Genomic DNA, 23,817 nt, shown 5'->3' on the forward strand with positions numbered 1-23,817 from the left:
TCACATACTTATCCATCACTAGGCCCGATATTTCTCATGCAGTTCATAGTGCAAGTCAATTTCAGACTGCTCCCTCCACCATTCACATGGCTGCTGTCATGAGAATTATCAGATATTTGAAAGGCACCATAACAAAAGGATTATTCTTACCCTCTTCTTCACCTCTTACTTTTCTTGCTTATACTGACTCTGATTGGGGTGGTAACCCCGATGATCGTATTTCTACCACAGGGTATTGTGTGTTTCTTGGAGAGTCACTTATCTCTTGGAGGTGTAAGAAGCAACAGAAAGTTTCACTCTCTTCTACCGAAGCAGAGTATCGTGCGATGGCCACTACCACCACGGAGATCGTATGGTTAAGAAGTTTGCTTAAAGATATGGGAGTCTCATTCTCAACTCCCTTAAAGCTGTGCTGCGACAACAAGAGCTCTATCTACATTACCAGCAATCACACCTTTCATGAAAGAACAAAGCACATTGAGATGGATTGCCATTATGTTCGTGATGAGTTCCTACGAGGCACCATTCAATTGCCTTATGTTCCAACCGAGTACCAGTTGGCGGACTTCTTCACCAAAGCTTTGCCATCGCCTCGTTTCTTCTTTCTCCTTAGCAAACTCTCGGTGATCTCACCGTGTGTTTGAGGGGGGGTGTTAAAATATGTTGTACATATGTATATTTATATATATAGATCACGACACATACACATATATATATATATATATATATATATATATATATATATGTCTATGTGTCTATCTACATATATAAATATATATATATATATATATATATATATATATATATATATATTTATATCTTTTGTAAATAGACCCATATAGGGGTAAAACAGTCTTTTTACTTCTTATCGCATATTGTAACTTTTCTTCTTTTCTTTTATTTCCTTTTTTTTCTTTCTTTTTTTATTTTCTTTATTCTTTTCTTTTCCACCTTGGAATGGGCCCCACCTAGGAGGACGTTGGAGCATCCAACGGTCATATTTATGACCGTTGGAAGGGCTCCAACGTCCCTCTAGGAGCCCTTCCAAGGCCTCCTCTTTTGTCTATAAATAAAGGGGTTTCTCCCCATTGTAATGCATGCTTCTTTGAAGCCTTTTGAGTGAAATATATATTTTTCATCTTCTTTTGGGTGCCTTACCACTTTAAGTGGTTGTGTTGTTCTTTTGCCCATTAGTGGCTATTTGTGTATGTGCGCGCTCTCTTGTTTTGCTCTTGGAGACTTCATCCGGCACTTCATTACACTAGTCGCTGAGATGTATGCCCATGGTTGACTTCTTTCACTAATTTCAAGTGTCATCTTATGTAGACAGAAGACGTATTGTGTTTTAACCCATGGTTGGCTTGATACTCTTGATCTAGTAGTTGAACATATTTGGTCTTGAGTGTATTTTTACGTAGACAAGAGATGCTTTTGGTCCATGTTGGCGGGTATTCTCTTGTTCTTGTCGTTGATGCACTCATTTCAAGTATTATTACATGTAGACAAGAGGTTCTTTAGCACACCTTTGTGTGTGTCTTTGGCCTTTAATGACATTATATTTATTCTTGATCTAGTAGCTTATACACTTGATTTATGGGCTTTTGGAGGACTAATGAGGTAGTTGCTTGTAATGGATGAACTATTGTTGAAATTTATGAAATTTTATTCATATGTCGCTTTCTTTTAGATACAAGTGAATCATATATTTGATATGCATATTTTAAAATTAAATTGATATTTTTGGCCATTTTTGTATTTGATATGAAAAATGAGTTTTTTGTCATTTGAGTGAGATTTTTCTAAATGTATAAGGTTCTCTACTCAAATAACACTCATTATTTTGCCTCCTAAATGGATTTAAAACCTTTTGAACTCTTGTGTTCATTTTGTCTAAAATATGTTTGGAGCATGTTCATTAATGATTTCATTAAGTATTAATTCATTTTATGTTAGTATATGTGTATGCTCATTATGGCCTTTTAGGCCCTCATTCAATAAAGTATATGTTGCTTATGCCTCTTCGTAGGATTATTGTGGTGTCCCTTAGTGGACTATTTTGTTATTCCCCATTATGGGGTTGTGTTTGTCCAATGTTGGACCTTATGAATGCATTATGCATTTTTGCAATATGTTTCCGCTCACTCTTTAAACATGACATATGACTTTGAAACTTTGGATTTCTAAATTTTCTTTTCATGTTAAAATAATTATCCTATCATGTGCTTCAAATTTCTATGCATAAGTTATAATTTTTCACCATGGTTTTACGGATGAGTCATCCGATATGGTTTCAATTAACCTTGTTAGGAATGTTTCATTTGAGTAAAGTGCAAAGATATTTTTTACTTGTTCTTTGTTGTTATTCCACAGGATCTTGGAGATAGGATAAAAAGAAGTACCCTGGATAGATCGGATAATGTGTTCACCATTAGAAGGCAATTGGAAGAAGGCATTTACAAGTTTCTATAGCATCCTTACAGAAGCCTCTTGGAGTCTTGCGCATTTTTTCAATCTTTTCGTTTCCCCGCAAAGATTGAGGGGGGGTGTTAAAATATGTGTACTCGTATACATATATGTATGTTGAAATATAATCCTTAAATGTACATGTATATATTTATATATATATAAAGATACGTATACATATATATATATATGTATACGTATCTCTATTTATATATATATATATATATAAATATATATATTTTCTCTTCCTAAAATACCCTCAAGGGTATTCTTGTAATTTGTCATTTTACGCATATTCCAATTGGAATATGCATGTAAATTTTCTTTTATTTTTTAGTTTTTTTTTTTTTGTGGTTTGCGCCACCTAGGGAGGGTCCCCAAAGAGTCGTTGGGGAGCCCCCAACGGTCACAAATGTGACCGTTGGGGGCTCCCAACGACTCCTTTGGGAGCCCCCTATATGGCTCCTCTCTTGTGTTATAAATAGGGGTCTCCCCCTTTGTATTCTTTACTTCTTGGAGGAGCATTTGCTCCATTGTATTGGGTTTTTACCCTCTTCTTCCTTTTTCTTCAATGATATTCAACTTATGACTTTAAGTCATATTTTGCCCCTTTTGTGGGTTTATGTGTTAGCACATTATGTGCTTGTGTTGTTCCCTTTAGTGGGTATATTCGCACTTCATGTGCATGTGTATGGGTTCATTATTGAACCTAATGTATTCAAAGTCACTTTCTAACAGTCTCAACAATATGTCTATGCTTTCTTTCATCTAGTCCATTTTGCTGGAAAGTATAAGAACATGATTTTTGATGAATAATCCCATGTAAGTCAAGATAATTTTTGAACTCTTTTGATACATTCTCCTCCGGAATCGGTTCTAAAGATTTTAATATTAGTTTTAAATTGAGTCTTTGTACAACAATGAAATTTTTTGAAACAATCAAATACTTCAGATTTGTGTTTAAGAGAATATATCCAAAAGTGTCTACTATAATCATCCATAAACACAATATAATAAGATACTCCTTATTTGCTTATAACCGGAGCCGGTCCCCGTACATTCGAATGTACAAATTCAAATGGATTTTTAGATATAAAATGACTAGGCCCAAAGGGTGAAGATTTCATTTTACCAATGATGCAATCTTCACAAATAAAATCCCTTTCTTTATAATTCGTAAGAAATGAAAACAAATGTAATTTTGACACACTTGGATGTCCTAGTCTTTTGTGTCAATTTTGTATATCTTTCTTTTCCACAAAATTACAAAAAATATGTTTTGATAATTCATGATTGTCTATAACATAGAGATCTCCTCTTCTATGGCCTCGCCCAATCGGTTTTTCAAATTGGAGATCCTGTATCAAACAATCATTAGATGAAAACAAAAGTTTACATCCATGATTCATAATTTGGGAAATGGATAAGAGGTTTAAATTCACTTTTGGTACTACTCTAATATTTGGTATAAAAAAAGTTTGTTGTTTTTAAAAAGACTCAAAACTTTTAATTTTTAAGGAAGTTCCATCGGCAGTTGAAACATAAGAATCATTTGGGTTAATATGACATTCAGATAATATGGACTCATTTGGGATCAGATGAAAAGAAGCACCAAAATCAAGAATCTAAGAAGTCTTACCAGGGATAATGCTTGTGGATACAACTACACCCGAGAAGGAAGAAGCTTGAGTTTTGAACATTGGTTGTAGTGCCTGCATGAGTTGTGCTAAGGATAATGAGCCGATGAATTTATAGTCGTCTACACCATTTCTTTCAAAAGATGGTCCCACCGAAACCACCTTCTTATCATCTCTTTAATTTTCTTTCCTTCTTTTGGGTCCAAAAAGCTTGATGTGACCTGACTCATAGCACTGGTAACATATTAGTTTGCCACTCTTCTTGTATTCATGATCGCATCTTTTATCATTTTGACTTCTTTAATTGTCATTGGAATTTCTTCCATTCTCATTATTTCTTCCAAAATGAGGAGGCTTATAACTCCTTGTGTGATTTTCGGGCTTTAACATAGCAAGCACAAATTCTTCATCTTTTGAAGATAATGATTTTTTCAACCTATTTTCTTCCATAGTTAATTCTTCAAGAGTTTCAACTATGGTAGGTACACCTCCTTTACGAAGAAGGGCCGATTTGGTTAATTCAAATTCGGGGTCTAAGCCCATTAAAGAATTGATAGAAATGCTCCGTTCTAATTTTGTTTTTCATGGAGTTCTACATCTTGGGGGCCATGCCATTTTTGATCTAGAAGAGCCAATGCATCCTAAAGAAAAGAGAGGGCATTGTAATATCCCTTAATGCTCATCTCTCCTTGGGTCATAATTCTCACTTTATTTTGCACATTGCATATGTGAGTAATATCTTTGAGACTATACATATCTTTGAGATACTTCTATACATCACTAGCAAACTTAAATTTTGCTGAGCTAGAGCATTTTTTGATATCAACACTATTGATGAGCCATCCAATTATCTTAGAATGATCCATCCTCCATTTTTTTTATTTTTTCTTATATTCGTTGATGACCTTAGACATCTCTTCTCCTTGAAGAGTCACTTCCTTTTCATTTTCAATCTTAGTAAGTATAAGTTTAGGCTCTCTTTCGATGCCATCAACCAAACCTCATAAACCATTTTTCCATATTTTATGTTTCATTATAGATGCCCACATTACGTAGTCATTATCATTGAGTCTCACGGGAATGGAGAAAATCACTTGTCTTTCATCCATTTTTACAATAATGCGAGAGAGAAAGGAACGTAGCAAGCATTTTGTTAAGGAGATCTTTGATGGTGCGCTTTCCGATGCAATGATCCCATGAACTGATGCTCCACCAATCTCACGATCCTCCTCTTGTCCTTTCTAAATAAATTACAACCCAAGAGCATCAAAGCTATGATGCCATATAATGAAATAAAAACAAAAGCAAACAAGTGCCTCTTATGGGCTTACAAGAACACAACCAAGTTACCAACCCAAGAAGAACACTAATTGATCAATTCACACCACCCACACAAGGGCCAAGAATAAAATAAATGCTTTTGTATTACACAAATGCTTAAGAAAGCATTAGAATTTACAAGGGCTTAAAGCGGGAGCAACTCCAACAATTAGTTGGAGCTGTCCCAATCGATTGTACCAAAAAACAAAAAATAACGATTATACAATCAGCCCCTAATGGGTTGACTTCTATTACAAGGTGAAATGACCGAAATACACCTGATGGGTATTTTGGTTTATATATATATATATATATATATATATATATATATTAGAAGCACATCTTAACACTATTTTCTTGCAATGCATGCATTTGTACTTGTTAATTATTAGTGACTTTTCACCTGTGATGCATTTTAGTTTTCTTTTATATAATCTGATTCCCAAATTTAAAGCTGTGACATTCTTTGTTTTTCACACAATGCACCAATTGTATTGTGAATTTTTAGTGGTTATCAATGACAAATATTTCTGTTGCTTGTACTAAAGTATTGTATTGCTGCAATGCATAAAAAAGGCATACAGTTCACCATCAGAAGATCCCCAACTTAGTCCTGAAGAGAAGCAGCTAATATTAAGCAGCAGTGTTTCCAAGGAACCTGTTACTACAATTCCATGGAGATTGATCCTGTCAAAACCACCTGTTTGGGCTTTGATTATCTCTCATTTCTGCCACAATTGGGGAACTTTTATTCTATTGACGTGGATGCCAACATATTACAACCAGGTAAATTACTTCTATAGAAGCTGTTGAGATCATGGAAACCTATTCATATTCAATGCTTAATGATAGGACCAAATTCTAATTTTGAACTTCTGAAGTTGCCTTTGTTTAACATTCTTCCATTTCATATATCTCCAAATTTCTCACCTGTAACCTTCTATGTAGATTGTTGTAGAAAGTTATAAGACAGTAGTCCTGTAGATTTATTATTCTTGATAGTATGTCTCCGATAATCTTATATTGTTATAGTGCAGAATCCAAAAAAAAAATGTTTTTGATTTTCCAAAAAGGCACTGATAATGCTCGTGTTACATGCACTCCATGAGGCATAGGCCTCTTTTGTATAATTTTTGTGGGTTGGATCATGGTAATTGAGTTGGGTCCTTTGTATCTTTCTATTTGGGGCATACTTTTTTTGTAATTGGATAATGAATCCACTATGGAATAGGTAGCTTGTATGTGAAGCCTCACCCATGACTATAAATACGGGTCTCCACTTGTATTTTGGACATCTAAGAAATATGATATCTTTTGAGAGTTCTCTACTAGATGATCTTCACCTCCAATTGAAGAAATTGGGCTCTTAGACCCTAGCTTGCTATTGTTTAGGAGAACAAACTTCACTTGTCTACCACATGTAGCTTAGATCCACCCATCTCTAGCCTAATCTAAGCTATCAAGAGCCATTTCTACCTAGCCATCCCTTATAGATCTCCTTCAAAACCATTTTTCTTCCAAAATCACCTTCAAAAACCTTCATCTAGCCCCTAGATCCTATCAGCTTGATGATAGTTTGAAGTCTGTGTGTGTGAGGAATATATTTGCTACAATTGTTTGTATGTACAATCTAGTTGGGTTGGGATCTCATGATGCAAGTCATTTTGACTCAATCTGACTTGTTGATGTGTTCAACATGGTTAATTTGTACCCATGGATCATGTGTGTTTGTGTGTGTGTTTGATGAGAAAATATGAGTCAAGAACTTTTCTTGGATTTATTTTTCTTTTTCTCATGGCAGTCAACACTAGCAAGTGAATGATGTAATAAGTGAACTCATGCTTGTTTATAAAATGCTAAGGACATTTGGAGTAACATGTCCAGTGTTACTGTCTTAAGTGATAATCTTGAAGTTCATCATCCATGTTATACATTATAGTTGCTTACATTCCTAAAGCTTGACATATTTTTAATGTGGCAACAGGAATAAACGCATTTGATCCTATTGTTTTCTCCTCTAGGTTTTGAAGTTCAACTTAACAGAATCAGGGTTCTTTTGTGTTTTACCATGGCTTACAATGGCATTCTCAGCAAATTTAGGAGGGTGGATTGCGGACACACTTGTGAGTAGGGGGTTTTCTATAACATCAGTTCGAAAGGTATAGTTTCCATTGATTATCATATGAGAAAGAAACTGCATTACTGTTTGATATCTTTTGTTCTACTATTGAAAAGTTATCCTGAATTCACTTATATTTATTGTTTTGAACTTTTGATCTTCTTAGAAAATTTTAATGTAATATTTCATATTGCTTTATATTGCATGACTTCTTCTTTGGAGGTCAAGAAAAGTTCATTAGTAAAAGTAGTAAGATACAAATAGTTGGTCCAGCTGAAAAGTTCAGGAGGCAAAGATGCTTGTTACTTAATAGTGGTTTTACATGGAATAAGGCCTTGGGCCATGTCCAATGTAATAAACAAAAAAAAAATTGTTGGATCGGGTCAGATCCAGTTTTGGACCCGACCCGGATCCAAAGGGGGGACAGGCGGTCGGGCACCCCGACCGTCTCTCCCGTGCCTTTTAAGGTCGAGGCAAGGGAGGTGAGGGAGGTTCACGAAACCCCCCCTCGCTGTCTCTCTCCCTCACCGCCTCTCAATCTCTCCTTCCCCCCCCCCCCCCCCTCTCTCTCTCTCTCTCTCGTCGGTGATGCCTCCGTACCCGACCTCGCATTTGCCGAGTAGTGGCCACCGACGGCCCCCTCCTTTCGGCAAGCTCTCTTCCGACGAGCTCCTTCTTCCGGCAGCCTCAGGTACGCCTTTTTCCCCCCTTTTCCCCTCTCGTTTTCCTCACCTCTCATCGGCAGGGGGATTTCCCCCTTGCCTTTCTCTGTGTGGGGTATGACTAAGCTTTTATGTTGGCTGTCACTGCCTACCACAACCCTCCTCCTTTATCCGGGCTTGGGATCGGCGGTGTATAACTAAACAGTTATACACAGGCAGAGTTAATTAAGAAAAGCCTAAACTAAATAAAAAATATTTAATTAAAACCTAACCTAATTAAAATATAATTAAGAAAAACCTAAACTAATAAAAACACTAAAAATGCAGGCTAGCTTTGAAATACATGATTTTCTGATAATTTTTTATTCCAATGCTGTTTCTCAAAACTAACAAAAAAATGGGTTTTTAAAGCAATATTTTTACTGAATCATGCATAAAATAAGATGACTAAAATGCCAAATGTATGCATGATCAAATATCTCCAAATATCCCGCCCAAATGATGTAATTGCTTCCATCAATCTTAAATGGCGGAATAAAGTTGGAGTTGCTTGTATTGTGCTGAAAGAATTCGCCCATGATGAACAAAGAGAAGAAGAGAACCACAACCAAGGAAGGATTGCTAACACGTTTCACAATGCAGCCCACCAATGTACGCTTTACGAGGCAACCTTTAAGAGTGATTATAAACCAAGATCTGATACCATGTGAAGAACCTCACAAATAATCAAGTTTATAAAAAACTTGACAAGAACATTCACTCATCAAATGCGCTAAGACAAGAATAACACAAAGTGCTCTAAGGCACAAATATCAAAAAATGCACTAAGGGACAAGAATGTTGAATATTATTGAGAGAGAAACTCACTTGAAAAGATGAAAATACAATGGGGACAACAGTTCTTTATTTATAAATTACAAAGGGGAGTAATAACCGTTGGGCTACTCCCAATGGCTCTAATTAGAGCCGTTGGGAACAGCCCAACGGCTGGTCAACTAGTCAACATTTGACTATTGACTCTATGATTCAAAAGAGAAAAAGACAAAAAAATAGGAAAAATAAAAAATACATATTACAAAAAATATATCACATACGTATATACTTTAAATACATATTTGTATACATATATTTATACATATACATACTCTTGTATTACGAAGAGTGTGTATATGTATATATATATATATATATATTCAAGTATATACATATATATATGTGATTTTCTAACATTTTAGTGGGTATTTGTGAGTGAACCCTTTTATGGTTCTTTGAGTATTCATTTTGGTATCTTAGTGGAACTCGAGTGTCCATTATTGGTGACTTAGTGAACATCTTCGAAGGAACTCATTTCCTTACATTATCAAGGTGTTAGAAGAAATCCGAAAGGTAAACTGATGAAGATAAGTTCCAAGAAATGGTTATGCAGCAAATGCATATTCAGAACTGTATATATACTGCTGCACGATGAAGGAGATGATGTTTTGTGAATCCAAGAGCTTTGGACGAGTTTTGGGTGACAAAATTTGATTGGAAATCAAAGGTGTTGAAAGATTGAAACAAAAGAGAGAAACATAAGAGGGGTAACAAAGAAGGTGAAGACAAGAAAGATAGAAGATGCTAAAGAGGAAACTTGGAAGAGAAGATTAGAGATCAGTATTCCTATACGTTCCTTAGATAGATCAAATCTTCAACCACACTCTGACACCATTTTAACTTTTGGGATCTTCTTGATTTCATGCAAGACATGCACACTTGTGAAGAGAAGAAGAATAGAGTTGGCGCTGGATGAATTTTATGATTCCCAATGTGGATCGTGCTCCCTCTTGCCTTCTTTTATATTACTGAATTGTGGCTGGAATTACATATTTGCCTTCAGTAAGTAATAGGTGCCAAAAAATACAAAAATATCTCCTGTATTACATGATATCAATTATGGACGGAAAATGAATAAAACAATAGAAACAAATTAAAAAATTACATATAAAACACAACCAGGGATCATTCTAATAGGTAGTTTTAATCCCAAAGTTTTTTTTTCTTTTCTCTCTTTTCTTTTGCTCCCCAATGGCATAAGAGAGCTTTGTCACTGGTGCTGAATTTTGAAGGGTTCAATTGAATTTTGGTTTAAATTCTTGATTATATACAAAAAAGTTTACAAGCCACGTTAAAGTAATGTAAGATCAAGGAAACATTCTTTCCCAAGCCCTAGGCAAGAACCCCTGCATTGAGTAATTGTTAGGAAATGACTTTGAATACAATAGGTTCAAGAATGAACCAATAAACATGCACATGAAGTGCGAATACACCCACCCACTAAGGGGTAACCGAATGCACATAAAGTGCCAACACACAAACCCACGAAGGGGCAAAGCCACAAAGGCTAAAAAATAATGATCTTCATTATTGGTGGGAGGTAAAACCCCAAAAACTACACATTGAGAAGGGGGGGAGACCCCTTTATATACAAGAGGAGAAAGGGAGTTTGAGGGGGCCATTGGGGCTCCCACTAGGTAGTCGTTGGGGAGCCCCAACTGTCATATTTATGAACGTTGGGCACCCCAACGACTACACAAGTGGGCCCCCCAATGGTCCCATGTGATACATTTAATAAAAGAAAAATAAGAAAATAAGAAAATAAGAAAAGAGAATAAACCTAAGAGAAAAATACATGATGAAAAGACCAAAATACCCCTATCGGGTATTTTGGGTACAACATAATATATATATATATATATATATATATATATATATATATATATATATATATATATATATATATGACTATCTTTTAACAGTAATAGCAAGTATGAAGCTCCAAATCAGTGATAATAACCAGTCTTCTCCTGGGTCAGTAAAGAAGAATGAGAAGCTTGTGGATATAAACAAATAGAAGGAATGGCTGCCTTACTACAAAAGACCACCACTTTCATATCGGATTCCTTTTCAGAATAATAACATGGTGTTGAATGCACCAAATGCTAAAAATGTCGTGTTAAAGCATTGCCCGCCTAAGGGATATTCTTGCTATTCATGGACTTCTGTTGTGATCACTGTATGTGATTGGTGCCTTCTTTAACACTATGGATTGCTTAACAGATATATTGTCGGTCTGTCTTCTATTTATGCTTTGTATTGTGTATCAGTTGCAATGCTATGAAAGCAATTTCCGATTGATTGGTGACCTTGGTGCAAGTATTAGTTAGGCTTCAAGAAGAATGTTATTGCTTTGTATTAACTTATGGCCTTCTTAAATCTTTAGAAGGTAAACAATTTTGCTCGACATGATAATTTCTGTTTCTGACATTTTTTTTTTGGTAAAAATTTGATTCTTCAGATTATGCAATCAATTGGATTTCTTGGTCCAGCTTTTTTTCTCACTCAGTTGAGTCATGTACATTCTCCTGCAATGGCAGTTTTATGCATGGCATGCAGCCAGGTTGGTTGTTGATGCAAAATAAATATGTAGCTCAACTACTTATGTTTTCTTGTAGTTCGGCTTCAAAACTTTTCTCATCCCTAACTGTTATACACAACTAATTTTTCATATTTGAATAACTCTTTGGTTCAGGATATAAGACAGATTATTTGACATTTTTTTTAAAATTTTGTGGATTCAGGGAACTGATGCATTCTCACAATCTGGTCTTTACTCTAACCATCAAGATATTGGCCCTCGGTATGCTGTAAGTGTTGCTACTTTCTCTGTTTTCTCTCCTAGTATGAAATAACTGTCAGTTCCCAATGTCTCTGCAAAATGACTGCTGTTTGTAGTGCTTTCAAGGCATTCCCTTCTATTCATTTACTTTTAGTTGTTTGAGAATCTTGTTTTGTATGAATTTGCCTTTCTCATAAGGTAGAACCTCTTCATATTGTTCAATAGTACGGGTAGGTTAGTCAGCTGCTTCACTTCCTCTACTTCCAAGAATAGTATAATTGTAGAAATGCTTGTAGAGGACTTTGCTAGTTCACACCTTTGGGGGATCTTGAGTGTTTCTATAGATACTAATAACTAGCACTTTCAAAGGCACTTCCATGGAATGCAACGACCTTCTTGTTCTTATGTTTAGGGTGTGTTTGATTGCTGGAGACAAAAACTTCTTTGAGGATTTTTTTTCTTCCTTGGTAACTGCTTCCTGAAGTTTTTATCATAGTGAAAACTTAACTTGTGTTTGATTGATGTTGTAAAAGGCATGTGGACTTTTTATCTTGCATTTGATTGCAAATTAGAAAAAACAAAGATTTTGCTCCAGCGCGTGATCTTATGGATTATAAAATTCATAAAAACAAGTGAAGCGTGTTATTCCCTATTATTGTAAAAACCAAGGGCACCATGACCCTCATATATCCTGGAACTCCCAGATTTTGGGTATTCCAGAACAACCAAAATCCATTTGTTCTTGAAATTATAAGAACCTTGGGTGCTCTAAGGCCTTAAATTCTAGGGTTTTTTGAAGCACCAATATTCTTGGTCTTCATGAAAGCACCTAAAATCTGGTTTTCCCTGGCAATTTAGAGAATCCAAGGCCTTCTAAACCCCAAAACTCTTGTTTTCTAAAGCACCCAATTTATCGGTCACTTTTAATCCACCCAATTCTAGTTTTTCCTTGAAATTGAGAGAATCAAGGGCCTTCTATGTAAGCAAATACAAGAGTGCACAATATGAAGACCACAAAGGGTTACACACTTACACGATAGCACACAAACACAAAGCCACTTAAGGCAATACGAAAGAGCCACTATGGGCTAATACAAGATCACAATAGGCAGCACACTTACAACCCACTAAATGGGCAAGAAAACACAAGTAAAAATAAATATTTTATTGATTTGAATGCTTAAGAGAAGCATGTCCAAAAGATAGGTCAAAGGCCTATAATATATACACAAACAAATGGGGAAGAGAGAGATAGCTAGTATAACGCCCCAAAATCCAGGACTTGTAACTTTTTATGAAAAATTTGAAAGCTTTGTAATCATTCGTTTATCAGAGTTTTTAAATAGTAATTCAACAAAAAATAGTGTTTGAAATAGCAAGTCAATGGACCTTGGGCGCATCACAGCGCATACTTTCCTTTACAAACAGATTTGAAACTTCATACATTTAAGAAATCAAATAGATTATAAAAATGCAACTTTTTAAGAGTTTAAGACTTATACAAAAGAGATATTTTCAAGAAAACCTTTATGCAAATTTACCGAAAAGTCTTTAGGAGCGAAACGTCAGGGAAAGAGTCTCATCTTGATCTCATCATGCTATCGTAGTCCGTACAGATCCAATTATCACCTGTGCCCAATTAATGGGTCAGTTTCACGAAAAACTGATAGGTGTACAAGTGAGACAATATGGAATTGAAATAAGCAATTATAACAAGTAATGAGTTACGCCTAGCATCATTAGTTAACTTAATCCAACAAGTAAGTTACCTCAAGCGTGAGCAATAGACTATGCAAATGAATACGTATTTCTAACATGAACGATTGAGTATGCAAACAAATAAAGGGTTTCGATATGAGCAATTGATTATAAAATCAAGTGAGTTATCAACTATCACAAGGTAATAGTTCATTCATCACAAGGCATACACGATTTCACGGCAAGTAATTAAATTAATCATAAAATGAAAGCAATTGCACAATAAGCAGTTTTATTAATCACAAGGCATAAACAGTTCGTAAGCCACACGCTATAAGCAATTACACCACAAGCAGTTCATTTATTCACAAGATATAAGCAGCTTATATGATAAGCAGTTACATTAGTCTTAGTTGTAAACAGTTCATAGATTACGAACTGTAAGCCATTACCTTAGTCGTAAGAAACTCGAGCCAACAAGCATTGTGAAATAGGGTATTTATTGTTTCAATATTAGTTGGCCTTACGGGTACGCATAAGGCACGATACGTAGAAGCAACTGAGACTAATCAAGGGGTTTATTATGCCATGTATTTTAGATACCTCGGGTAGCTAGCTGAGTCTGCTCCTAAGGGGACAACTAGTGACTAAGAGAGAAAATCTCCAAAGGCATTCGTGGCCTATGGATGCATTCAACTTTTGTAGAAGTGCCTAAAACTACTTTTTGTAGCCTATTTTCCCTAACTCTGATGATTGAGGAAGCCGAGTCTTTTGCCCAAAATAGCCATTAATGGCCTGTCCATCAGATTTTTTGTATCATTCATCCTCTCTCTTGATGAAGTCAGCGGGTCGAATGGGTACGTCAGGTGCTACTTAACTGAAAACCAATTCTATATGCTCTGGTCTTTCGACCCACTCGAGCAACTTGCCTATGAAGGCGAAACCATCACCATTAAGTGATTTATATGCGCCATTGCACGTTCGAGGTAACCACATACCTCTCATCCTACTCACCGCAGTACGCAATATACCTGTTCAAAAGTACAACCACGATGAGAGGGGTCAACTTATTGTGAGGGTAAAAACATCACCATTTGTGGTCTCAAACACGTGCCATTACACGTTTGAGGTAAAAATAGACCTCTCATCTTACTCATCGTAGTACGCAACATACATGTTTAAAAGTACAACTACGATGAGAGGGATATGGATTTCTCAAGGAAAATCCTCACATCGCTGGTTTGCAAAAGTACATGGTGTAATCATTCAAGTTCAAACTTGACATGTTCTGGTCCTTTAGACCGTCATGAGCCTCTTGCCTGTTAGGCGATCATCAATATTACATGATTACAATATTGTGCCAAAACATATTTCGAGGTTATTACCACAAACCTCTCATCCTATTCCTCGTAGTCCAGACGTATCGTACATGTCTAAAAGTACGGCTACGAAGAGAGGGGCATGAATTTCTAAAAAGAAACCCAATAGCATAATCTCACAAAGAAAGTGATGCAGCAAAAATCTAGCGATGGTGCAGGTTCCTCAGTAGAACCCTCACCCAACCCATGCACATGCCCCTAAAGAGGGTTATCTGAGTTGCATCGAATACACGAACCGAAGTTGTAAAACACTTCTCCCAAATACATCGATTTGGGAGATCCAGCCCCTATCTCGCAAAAGACTTTCAAAATCTGTTTTACAAAACTATGCATTTTGAAAATAGGTTTGTGCCTAAAAATAAGATGGGTTACATCAAGGATCTGCTTTGAGCCCTTTCCTATTTGCTAGAGTGATGGATGAGCTTACGAGATCAATTCAAGAAAATGTGTCGTGGTGTATATTGTTTGTTGATGATATTGTTTTGATTGATGAGTCTAGAGCTGGGGTTAATGCTAAGTTAGAATTATGGAGACAGACATTGAAAGCAAGAGGTTTTAAATTGAGTAAGAGTAAGACAAAATATATGGAATGTCGGTTTAGTAAGCAACGAAGTAGTGATGGGAGTGTAGTGAAGCTTGGTGAGCAAGAAATACCGGTGGATGATTGTTTCAAATATTTGGGATCTATCATTCAAAAGTATGGAGAAATTGATGGAGATGTAAATCATAGGATAAAGGTTGGGTGGATGAAATGGAAAAGTGCAACTGGAGTGTTGTGCGATTGTAGAATGCCATTGCGGTTGAAGGAAAAGTTTTATAGGACGACTATTAGGCTCGCTTTACTATATGGTACAGAATGTTGGGCTGCCAAGAGACATCATATTCAAAAAATGAGTGTAGCTGAGATGCGTATGCTTAGATGGATGTGTGAAAATACAATAAAAGATAAGATTCGAAACGAGGAGATACGTAAGAAGGTAGGCGTTGCACCCATTGAAAATAAGATGAGAGAGAATTGTTTACGATGGTTTGGACATATTCGGCGAAGGCCTAATGATGCTCCAGTTAGAAGGATGGAGAAATGGGAAAATATATTAGTTAAAAGAGGTCGGGGTAGGCCTAGGAAGACATGGATGGAGATGATAGGAAAGGATATGAATGCTTTGAACCTCACCGAGGACATGGCATTGGATAGAAATGATTGGAGGAGAAGGATTCATGTGGAAGACCCAGAATGATTTTCTTTTTTGGTTCATATCGCTGACCCCAATTGTTTTGGGATGAAGGCGTAGTTGTTGTTGTTGTTGTTGTTTGTTGTTGTTTGCGCCTAAAAATCATTTTTTTTAGAACCGAAGTGCATAAGTGTGCATCGTGTCTTTTAAAAGCAAAAGAACGAAATGGAATACGCTCAAAGTTGCACTTAAGTGTAAGTCAGCAAAAAGCGAGCTCGTGTCCAATACAGTGCGACGGTAGGATGCAATCGATCCCTAAAGTGCAAAATTGTGTGTCGAGTGAAAAACCTTTTAAACAGTGCACAAGGTACGAAACTGTACCTCGGCTAAACAAACATGCAAGTTAATGCGCAAAGCAGTGCATAAGGTACGAAACCGCACCTCGGTTAAACAAACATGCAAGTAAATGCATAAGGAGTGCACGAGGTACAAAATTGTACCTCGACTAAACAAATAAGCAAGCAAGTAAATGCATAAGGCAATGTATGAGGTACGAAACCGCACCTCGACTAAACAAATAAGCAAGCAAGTAAATACGCACGGCAGTGCGTGAGGTACAAAATCATACCTCGATTAAACAAACATGCATGCGAATACGCAAGGCAGTGCATGAGGTACAAAACCACACCTCGACTAAACAAATAAGCAAGCAAGTAAATATGCATGGCAGTGCACGAGGTACGAAACTGTACCTCTGCTAAACAAACATGCAACCAAGAAATACGTAAGGCAGTGCACTGAAGAGCGTTGGCAAAATAAAAACAAGAAAGGACAAAAAGAAAAGCCTCAGTACATTAAGCGCGACAAGAAAGTAAAGACAGAAAGTAAAGACAAAAAATAAATGCAAAAATAAAAGCCTGGGCAAATAAAGCGCGACGGTAAAGTAAAGACAAGAAAATAAAGATAGAAAGTAAATGCGAAATAAAAGCCTGGGCACATAAAGCGCGGTGGCAATAGAAAGCAATAAAGATAAGAAAGTAAAAGTTCAAGGATCACGAAAACACGTCCTTGAGTTAAATGCATACATATATATATATATATATATATATATATATATATATATATATATATATATATATTGTCCTTAGTCCTTTCTTTTCTCATTTTACGTTTTAATTGCTTAATTTAGGTTCGTTCATTGTCATTTGCGCAACTTTCTCCTACCTTGGGGGGTTGCGGTTCTGCGTACTCCTGCGAGCGTAAGAGAGGACGTGTTTGGGCCATGAGGCACGAGCGTGCTCCGATGCGAAATCTGTGAAAAGATAAACCGTTAGCGAAAGAACGATAAAATTGGAGGGGCAGGGTGGACTCGGCCGTCATGTTGAGCCCGACCCATCTCGACACCAACAGGGCAGGTAAGGGCAGGGGCTTCACCCTTGCAGGCTTGCCGAAACAGCCAAAAATGGGGCACCGGGGAGGGGCTCGGCCCCTCCTCTGTGCAAACAGGAAGAAGAAGAAGATGAAGCAACGAGAAAAGACAGAGAGAGAGAGAGGGTTTACCTGAGAGGTGTCCGAAAGGAGGAGGTTGTCGTCGGCATCGGCTCCGGCAAGCTGCAGGCCGGGGGTCGGAGGCCGGACGAGAGAAGAGAGAGGACGAGCGGCGGCAGGATGCTTGAGAGCGAGGGCGGCGAGGTCGCGTCGTCGGGAAGGGGAGGCCCTGCCTGCCGGTGGGTTGGCGGAGCTCGGACAGGAGAGGAGAGAGGGAGGGTCGCTGAGGCGGCAGACGAAAGGAGAAGGGGGGTTAGGGTTTTCTTGCATGAGAAAACCCTAACCCCGGTGGTCTTTAAAAAGACCGCGGGGTGGGGCATGCCCAGCTCGGATCCGGGTTTGGTCCGGACCCGACCCGGGTCCGACCCGATATATATTTTTTCCGAGAGTTTTACAATCCATCTTTCAATGTATTGAGCTAGATACATAATGTATAGCTCCTAGGCCTGGTTAAATAAGCAGAAATAAAAAAGGAAAATTGTTGAAGCCTATGCATACAATAAATTCTGATCAGAACAGATGCTCAACATGCATGGTTTCCAGCAAGATCTTTCTGACGGCAATGTGTCATGGCACCTATCTTGTCATCCTTTTCTTTCGGTTTCCTCTTTTCTCCTTCAGGTTACTCATCTATAAGAATTCATACTTATAGTGCAAAAAACATTATATGAATGCAAAAGACTGAGTCAACTCTCTCTCTCTCTCTCTCTCTCCCTCTCTCTCTCTTCCTTTTTTATATGCCATGGGAATGTCTTTGAACATGTCAGGTAAACTTTTTTGCGAACGTCCTATCTAATTCAAGATGTTTATATTTTTGAACAGGGTGTACTTTTAGGTTTATCAAACACTGCTGGTGTGCTAGCCGGTGTCTTTGGGACAGCAGCAACGGGCTACATTCTTCAACATGGTTAGATTCATCTTAGTGATAAATGGAATTGAAAGCTAGTTACTATTATCTTTTTCCTTTTAACAGATCAGTTTTTTCAGGATCATGGGATGATGTCTTCAACATATCAGTATCTCTGTATCTTGCTGGCACAGTTGTCTTTAATCTCTTCTCTACTGGGGAAAAGATCCTTGATTGATACAGACATCATAGGATCACTTTATGTACCTATCATCAGAACGAAGAAATTTATATAGAAGGAAGGAAAAATGTAAGTTATCCAACATCCCGTTCTATTGCCTTGAAGTTGTGGTCAAGATTTATGCAAAAGTCACAAAGATGTTGATCTTGATATTATGCATGGTTGACTTCTGACATGTAAGTAAGATGGTGACTGATACATGGCAGAAAGATGGTAGCTTTTTTTCTGGACTAACTAACTTGTTCTCATGGACATTTGCGCAAGGACATGCAAATTGATTGTTGCATACTGCTCCAACTAAATCAACTTCTTTAGAATACTGCCTACATTAAGAAAGTAATTCTGTGGCGTTTCACTCCCAAAAGAAAACTAAGGATGTGTCCTGGTGTCACCTTAAGAATAATAAAATTTTCGATTTGAACAACTGATCAGCTTGCTAAGGAAGCAAATTTTGATTCTTAATATTTGTTTTTGCTATGTTTCACAAACACTTCATTTGGCATGCATATCTCATGTTGGCATATCATGACACCAGACATGATACCATAGATCACGACACTTAATGGACACAGTCAAACCTGTGTTGGACAAGGTCAATGTGTGACCTTTACTTTATCTATGCTTTTTATGATCTTTGTCGTTTATTTTATATTTACTTGTGTTTCTTTTCTTTAAAAATTTGCTGATTACATTTCACTTTGATTTCAATTTGGATTTATCATTTTGATTCAGAATTCTATTCAAGAATTTGCACTTAATATTTATCTTTTATCGCTTTAGATTAAGGATTTTGAATTACATAATCATACATGTATTATATATATATATATATAAGGTGGTAGCTGCTTATCACTTCTCTATCTAACCGGGTTTTTAAAGGGTTTTTTCTCTGTTTTCCTTAAACTTGATAGTACAGATGTGTTCGACATGGTCAGTTTACTGGGAAATTACACTTGGATCATGTTTTCCCGATAAAAAACATAATTTTTTAAGCCTTGAATATTTATTAAAATCTTAAACCGTTGATCTTTAAACCTTATGAAAACCTACTTGTGTATTGGAATCGGATGATCCAAGAGTCGATTCCTATAAAATCAACTATGTATAAGTTATAACAAACCATATTTGTATCATGTCCTGTACCCATGTCTGTATCAATGTGCCAGATTTTTTGAGTTTGATAGGATTTTGATTGTTCAATTTGTCCAACGATGACCTTATCAGCCATTGATTGCATAGCTGTCAGTCATTGCACCATTTCCTTTGCATTTGGCTCTTGAAGTTTTCTGGGGAAGCCATTGTGATTGTGGAGATGTGGTCTTGGTAGTTACGGTATAAGGATTGGGGGCAGGTTAGCTGCAGATGCTTCTATAAGAAAACATGGATAAACCAAAATGAAGCTCACTTCCATTCTTCAAGCTGAACAGATCTCAAGATGCAAGAAAGGCTAGGTCTTTTCTTTCTTTTTCTTTTTTGATAAGCAAGCTGAGGCTCTTTATTTCGCAAAGGAGACGATTCCAAACAAAATAACACGAGAACTGAAAACTAATATAACTTCCATTTGTATTCACCCTCATAGGCTTTCCCATAAATACCGAAAGATGAATCCTTTATCTATCCAAGATCTTCACAAATAAAATACTGACATGGATAATGTTGAAGAGAAACAAAAATGTCACTATGTAATTCAAAACGTTAAAACATTTTCACTTGAGTGAAAATTTTATGACTTCACCATAAATAAGCTACAAGCCTACAACCAACAAGTTGCTACTGTTGTACTTTTTATTGGTGATGGACAAATTTTTATGCTTAATTTTCTATGCATGTGAAGCTTGCAGCTTGGTATGGATTCATGGCCTTCTAAGCACATCACTATTTTCTATTGATGAAAGCATGCTTAAGATTGACTGGTTGGCTTTGGAAGAGTTTACTAGGAAATTTGATAATTAATGCCCTTATGTTTGGTGTTGTCATAAAAGGTTGGATTCATTGATGATACAGTAAAACCATAACTAGGCCTCCAAACTGAAACACTAAATCTGATATAGTTTTACTTTGGTTCAATTCAATGTGTAAACGTAAATGGAAAAGTAATATCTTTGTGTTGTTGGCAATGCAGTATAGTACCACATTCGAGGATAAAGGAAATTTCCCATCTATCCAATGATTAAGTACTAGTTGAAATGTAATAATGAAGAAACTTGGTTAGTTTTTGTACTAATGTTTGTGGACATTAAGAGAAAATGGTTCCATTGTTGTACAAATAAATTATGATCTGGCCACCTCTTTGAATTTTGAATTTTGAATTTTGAATTTTGATCTGTCTGTGAGCATCTGGGTACATCTACTGTATTCTTGAAAGAACATAATCTGGATCATGCCATATCTAATGCTTTCAAACTCTTATGAATATTTCCTTTGGTAGATGTTGCAATTTGTTTACCAGACCCCATGTAGTTCGGATAGCACTTGATGCTGATGATGAGGTTTTAGGATTTTGTTTATGGCAGTCACTTGTTAAAGATCAAAAAGATGTTTGTGGTGTTAATTCCATAGAATGTGAATATGTTTTTTCTTGGCCTACTAAATATGAAATGGGCTCTTGCAGTCATTGCTCTGTGGCACGACCAGCAGACAGATAGGCCTCAAGACCTGGAATTTTCTATCATCTGGGGTGCTCAAGGGTGAGATCAATCAGCGGGGTAAAGTCATCCACTGTAAGATCTTGTGAATATTACGCGGTATATATTTAGCTGTTTGCCCCATATATCACAAGTAAAAGATGCATTCTTTTCGCAAAATTTTCGACTGATTCTACTAAAAAAGAACATAATTCTGGGATTTTAGAATCATGCCCTTCTGCTCTTGGTGCTCATGTAATATTGTATTAATTTATTTTTGTGTATTATTTTATATCAATTTTATTATTCTCATACTACATCAAAGAGCTGGTTGGTTATTGCTTTTCCTGCTACCCTGTTTTCCTTCTAGCCGTGCATTGTTATTAAGTTTAATCCTTAATTATGTAGGTTGGCTCTGAACATGATAATGGCAAATTCTTTTCGAGACAATGGAAGCTTTCTAGAAGAGTGCATGTATTATAATTAATGATAAGGATCAATGATTGTGGCTTCATGCCATTATTTGATTTCTTTCCTTGATGATTCTCTGTTCATTTTCTAAACCAGATTATATCCCTTTTTATTTTCAAATTGAACATGAGAGGCGTGGTGAACATGGGTGTTCTAGAAGTTCTTAATGTGCAGGTTGACCACAGTTCATTTAGGATTCCAGTTTTGCTCTTTTGGGTTGTCCCAAATACATTATTCACGTTAAAATCTTTGAATTGTCAACAGATCCATTTTCAACTGTGACATCTTAAAATCATTCAACCCCAGCTTGCCTATCCAAAAAGAAAAATCTTAAATCATTCAAGAGAATATTTTAGACTCTTTAGAGAGACCAATGAAAGAGAGCAAGTAGCCTGAAGAAGACAACACAAGTGCTCTTCACTAAGAGTTGAGTACTAATGGCATATATGATAATGATCGTCCTATTTACAGGATTCCTTGAAATGATGCTGCTGCGTGATGAATGTGTTGAGTTTTACATTAATAAAGGTGTCGATTTTCCATGTTAACATGGTGGCCATGCATAATGATTATGATTATGATGATGGTGGTGGTCCTTGAGGTTGATGCGGCATATGATTGATGTACATTAATGAGTGCTGGCAAGATCATTCTGATAAATAGAGTGCCGATGGTGGTGGGAGATGATGATGATGATGTCCTCGTGTTTGTGGACGCATATGATCGACATGCATTAATGGAGATGTGGTGGCTGTGATGGCAGGACATAAATAATGTGGTGTTGGTGGTTGGCACATGGTCACATGATGATGGACCCTGCTTTATATGATGATGATAATGATTCTATATAGTGATAACATAGTATATGGTTACCACAAGATGTTGATATCGTGGTGCGGCCAGCACGTAAATAACGTGTTAACGATGGCAATGTGCAATGGCCTCTACACAACGAGAGCAGATCAAGTGATCTCTGTCAAATCACTTTTAGAAAAGTGATTTAGCATCCTCACCGTCTACAAGAGTCATGAGGTCCTTGTGGGATGAAGCAATGGACGGTCAAGATGTCAAATCACTTTCTTAAAGTGATTTAACAGATCACCTGATCAGCTCTCGCAATTTGGTTATTCGAGTGAGGCAACAACATGATCAGAGAGGATTTATGGCTCTTCTCCAAGAATCCCCCAAAAAAAGGAAAAATCTAAAAGAACGACTTCCCTATCTATAAATCAACGTTTCTTGGGATATCTGTAGCATGAAAGTGTGATACTTTCAGGACGCTCTGACACTCGCCCCCAGAAAAGAAAAAACGTGTCCGGCGAGTAGCGTGCAGAAATCGGCAGATTACCCGTTTCCAACCACCACCTCATCTCTCTCTCTCTCTCTCTCTCTCTCTCTCTCTCTCTCTCTCTCTATATATATATATATATATATATATATATATATATATATATATATATATATATATATATATATCAACAGATCTCCTTATATTAAAAAGACTCGGAACAATGGATGGACCCAAAATCGATTCGACCCACCTTGTTGCAGGTCCAAGCAAGTAGTTTCGTTACTTGGTTGATAATGATATTCAAAAGATCATGAATATTTGATTGAGACCGTCTTCTGTCACAATTTGACAAAAAGACATCTCACCATTCTAAGCCGTTCTTGAAGGGGCCAACCTATCAATACTGGCAATTTTGGCCCGACTTTTTCTCAGAGTATGTTTCGACATCATCAGTGGAAGTGCGACCGAGATCATGAACTCCAATCCAACCCTTTTACTGCCAGTTCGAAACGGATGAGTTCGTGAACTTGATCATGTTTCATGACCAACCCCAGGTAGAACATGTTGAACTAAACTGAGACGTGTAGGCCTTTATAAACCACTTTTCGGTTCATTTCCTATGCCGACTCGAGCTTGGCTGGTGGTTTGTAACAATAATGCTTGGCCGTAGATGAGTAAAAATTTCAAGAA

General features: G+C 36.8%; 1 protein-coding gene across 2 annotated transcripts in view; it reads left to right on the forward strand.

Moving 5' to 3' along the window:
- Positions 1 to 21,800, forward strand: part of LOC149821500 (sodium-dependent phosphate transport protein 1, chloroplastic-like) — a 39,727-nt gene extending 17,927 nt beyond the window's left edge. Inside the window, exons 6-12 of one of the 2 annotated variants that reach the window (XM_089982749.1) lie at positions 5,997 to 6,206; positions 7,442 to 7,579; positions 11,536 to 11,637; positions 11,819 to 11,884; positions 18,476 to 18,560; positions 18,641 to 18,810; positions 21,353 to 21,800. In XM_089982749.1, the coding sequence (XP_089838875.1) occupies positions 5,997 to 6,206; positions 7,442 to 7,579; positions 11,536 to 11,637; positions 11,819 to 11,884; positions 18,476 to 18,560; positions 18,641 to 18,738 (699 nt within the window). In that variant the 3' untranslated portion in view covers positions 18,739 to 18,810; positions 21,353 to 21,800. The remainder of the gene's footprint in view (positions 1 to 5,996; positions 6,207 to 7,441; positions 7,580 to 11,535; positions 11,638 to 11,818; positions 11,885 to 18,475; positions 18,561 to 18,640; positions 18,811 to 21,352) is intronic. The other variant, XM_089982750.1, reaches the window with a different exon arrangement.
- Positions 21,801 to 23,817: the final 2,017 nt, after the last annotated feature.

The sequence above is a fragment of the Nuphar pumila genome, chromosome 12 (genome assembly GCF_984573655.1).
Source record: "Nuphar pumila chromosome 12, dmNupPumi1.hap1.1, whole genome shotgun sequence".
Lineage (NCBI taxonomy): Eukaryota > Viridiplantae > Streptophyta > Magnoliopsida > Nymphaeales > Nymphaeaceae > Nuphar > Nuphar pumila.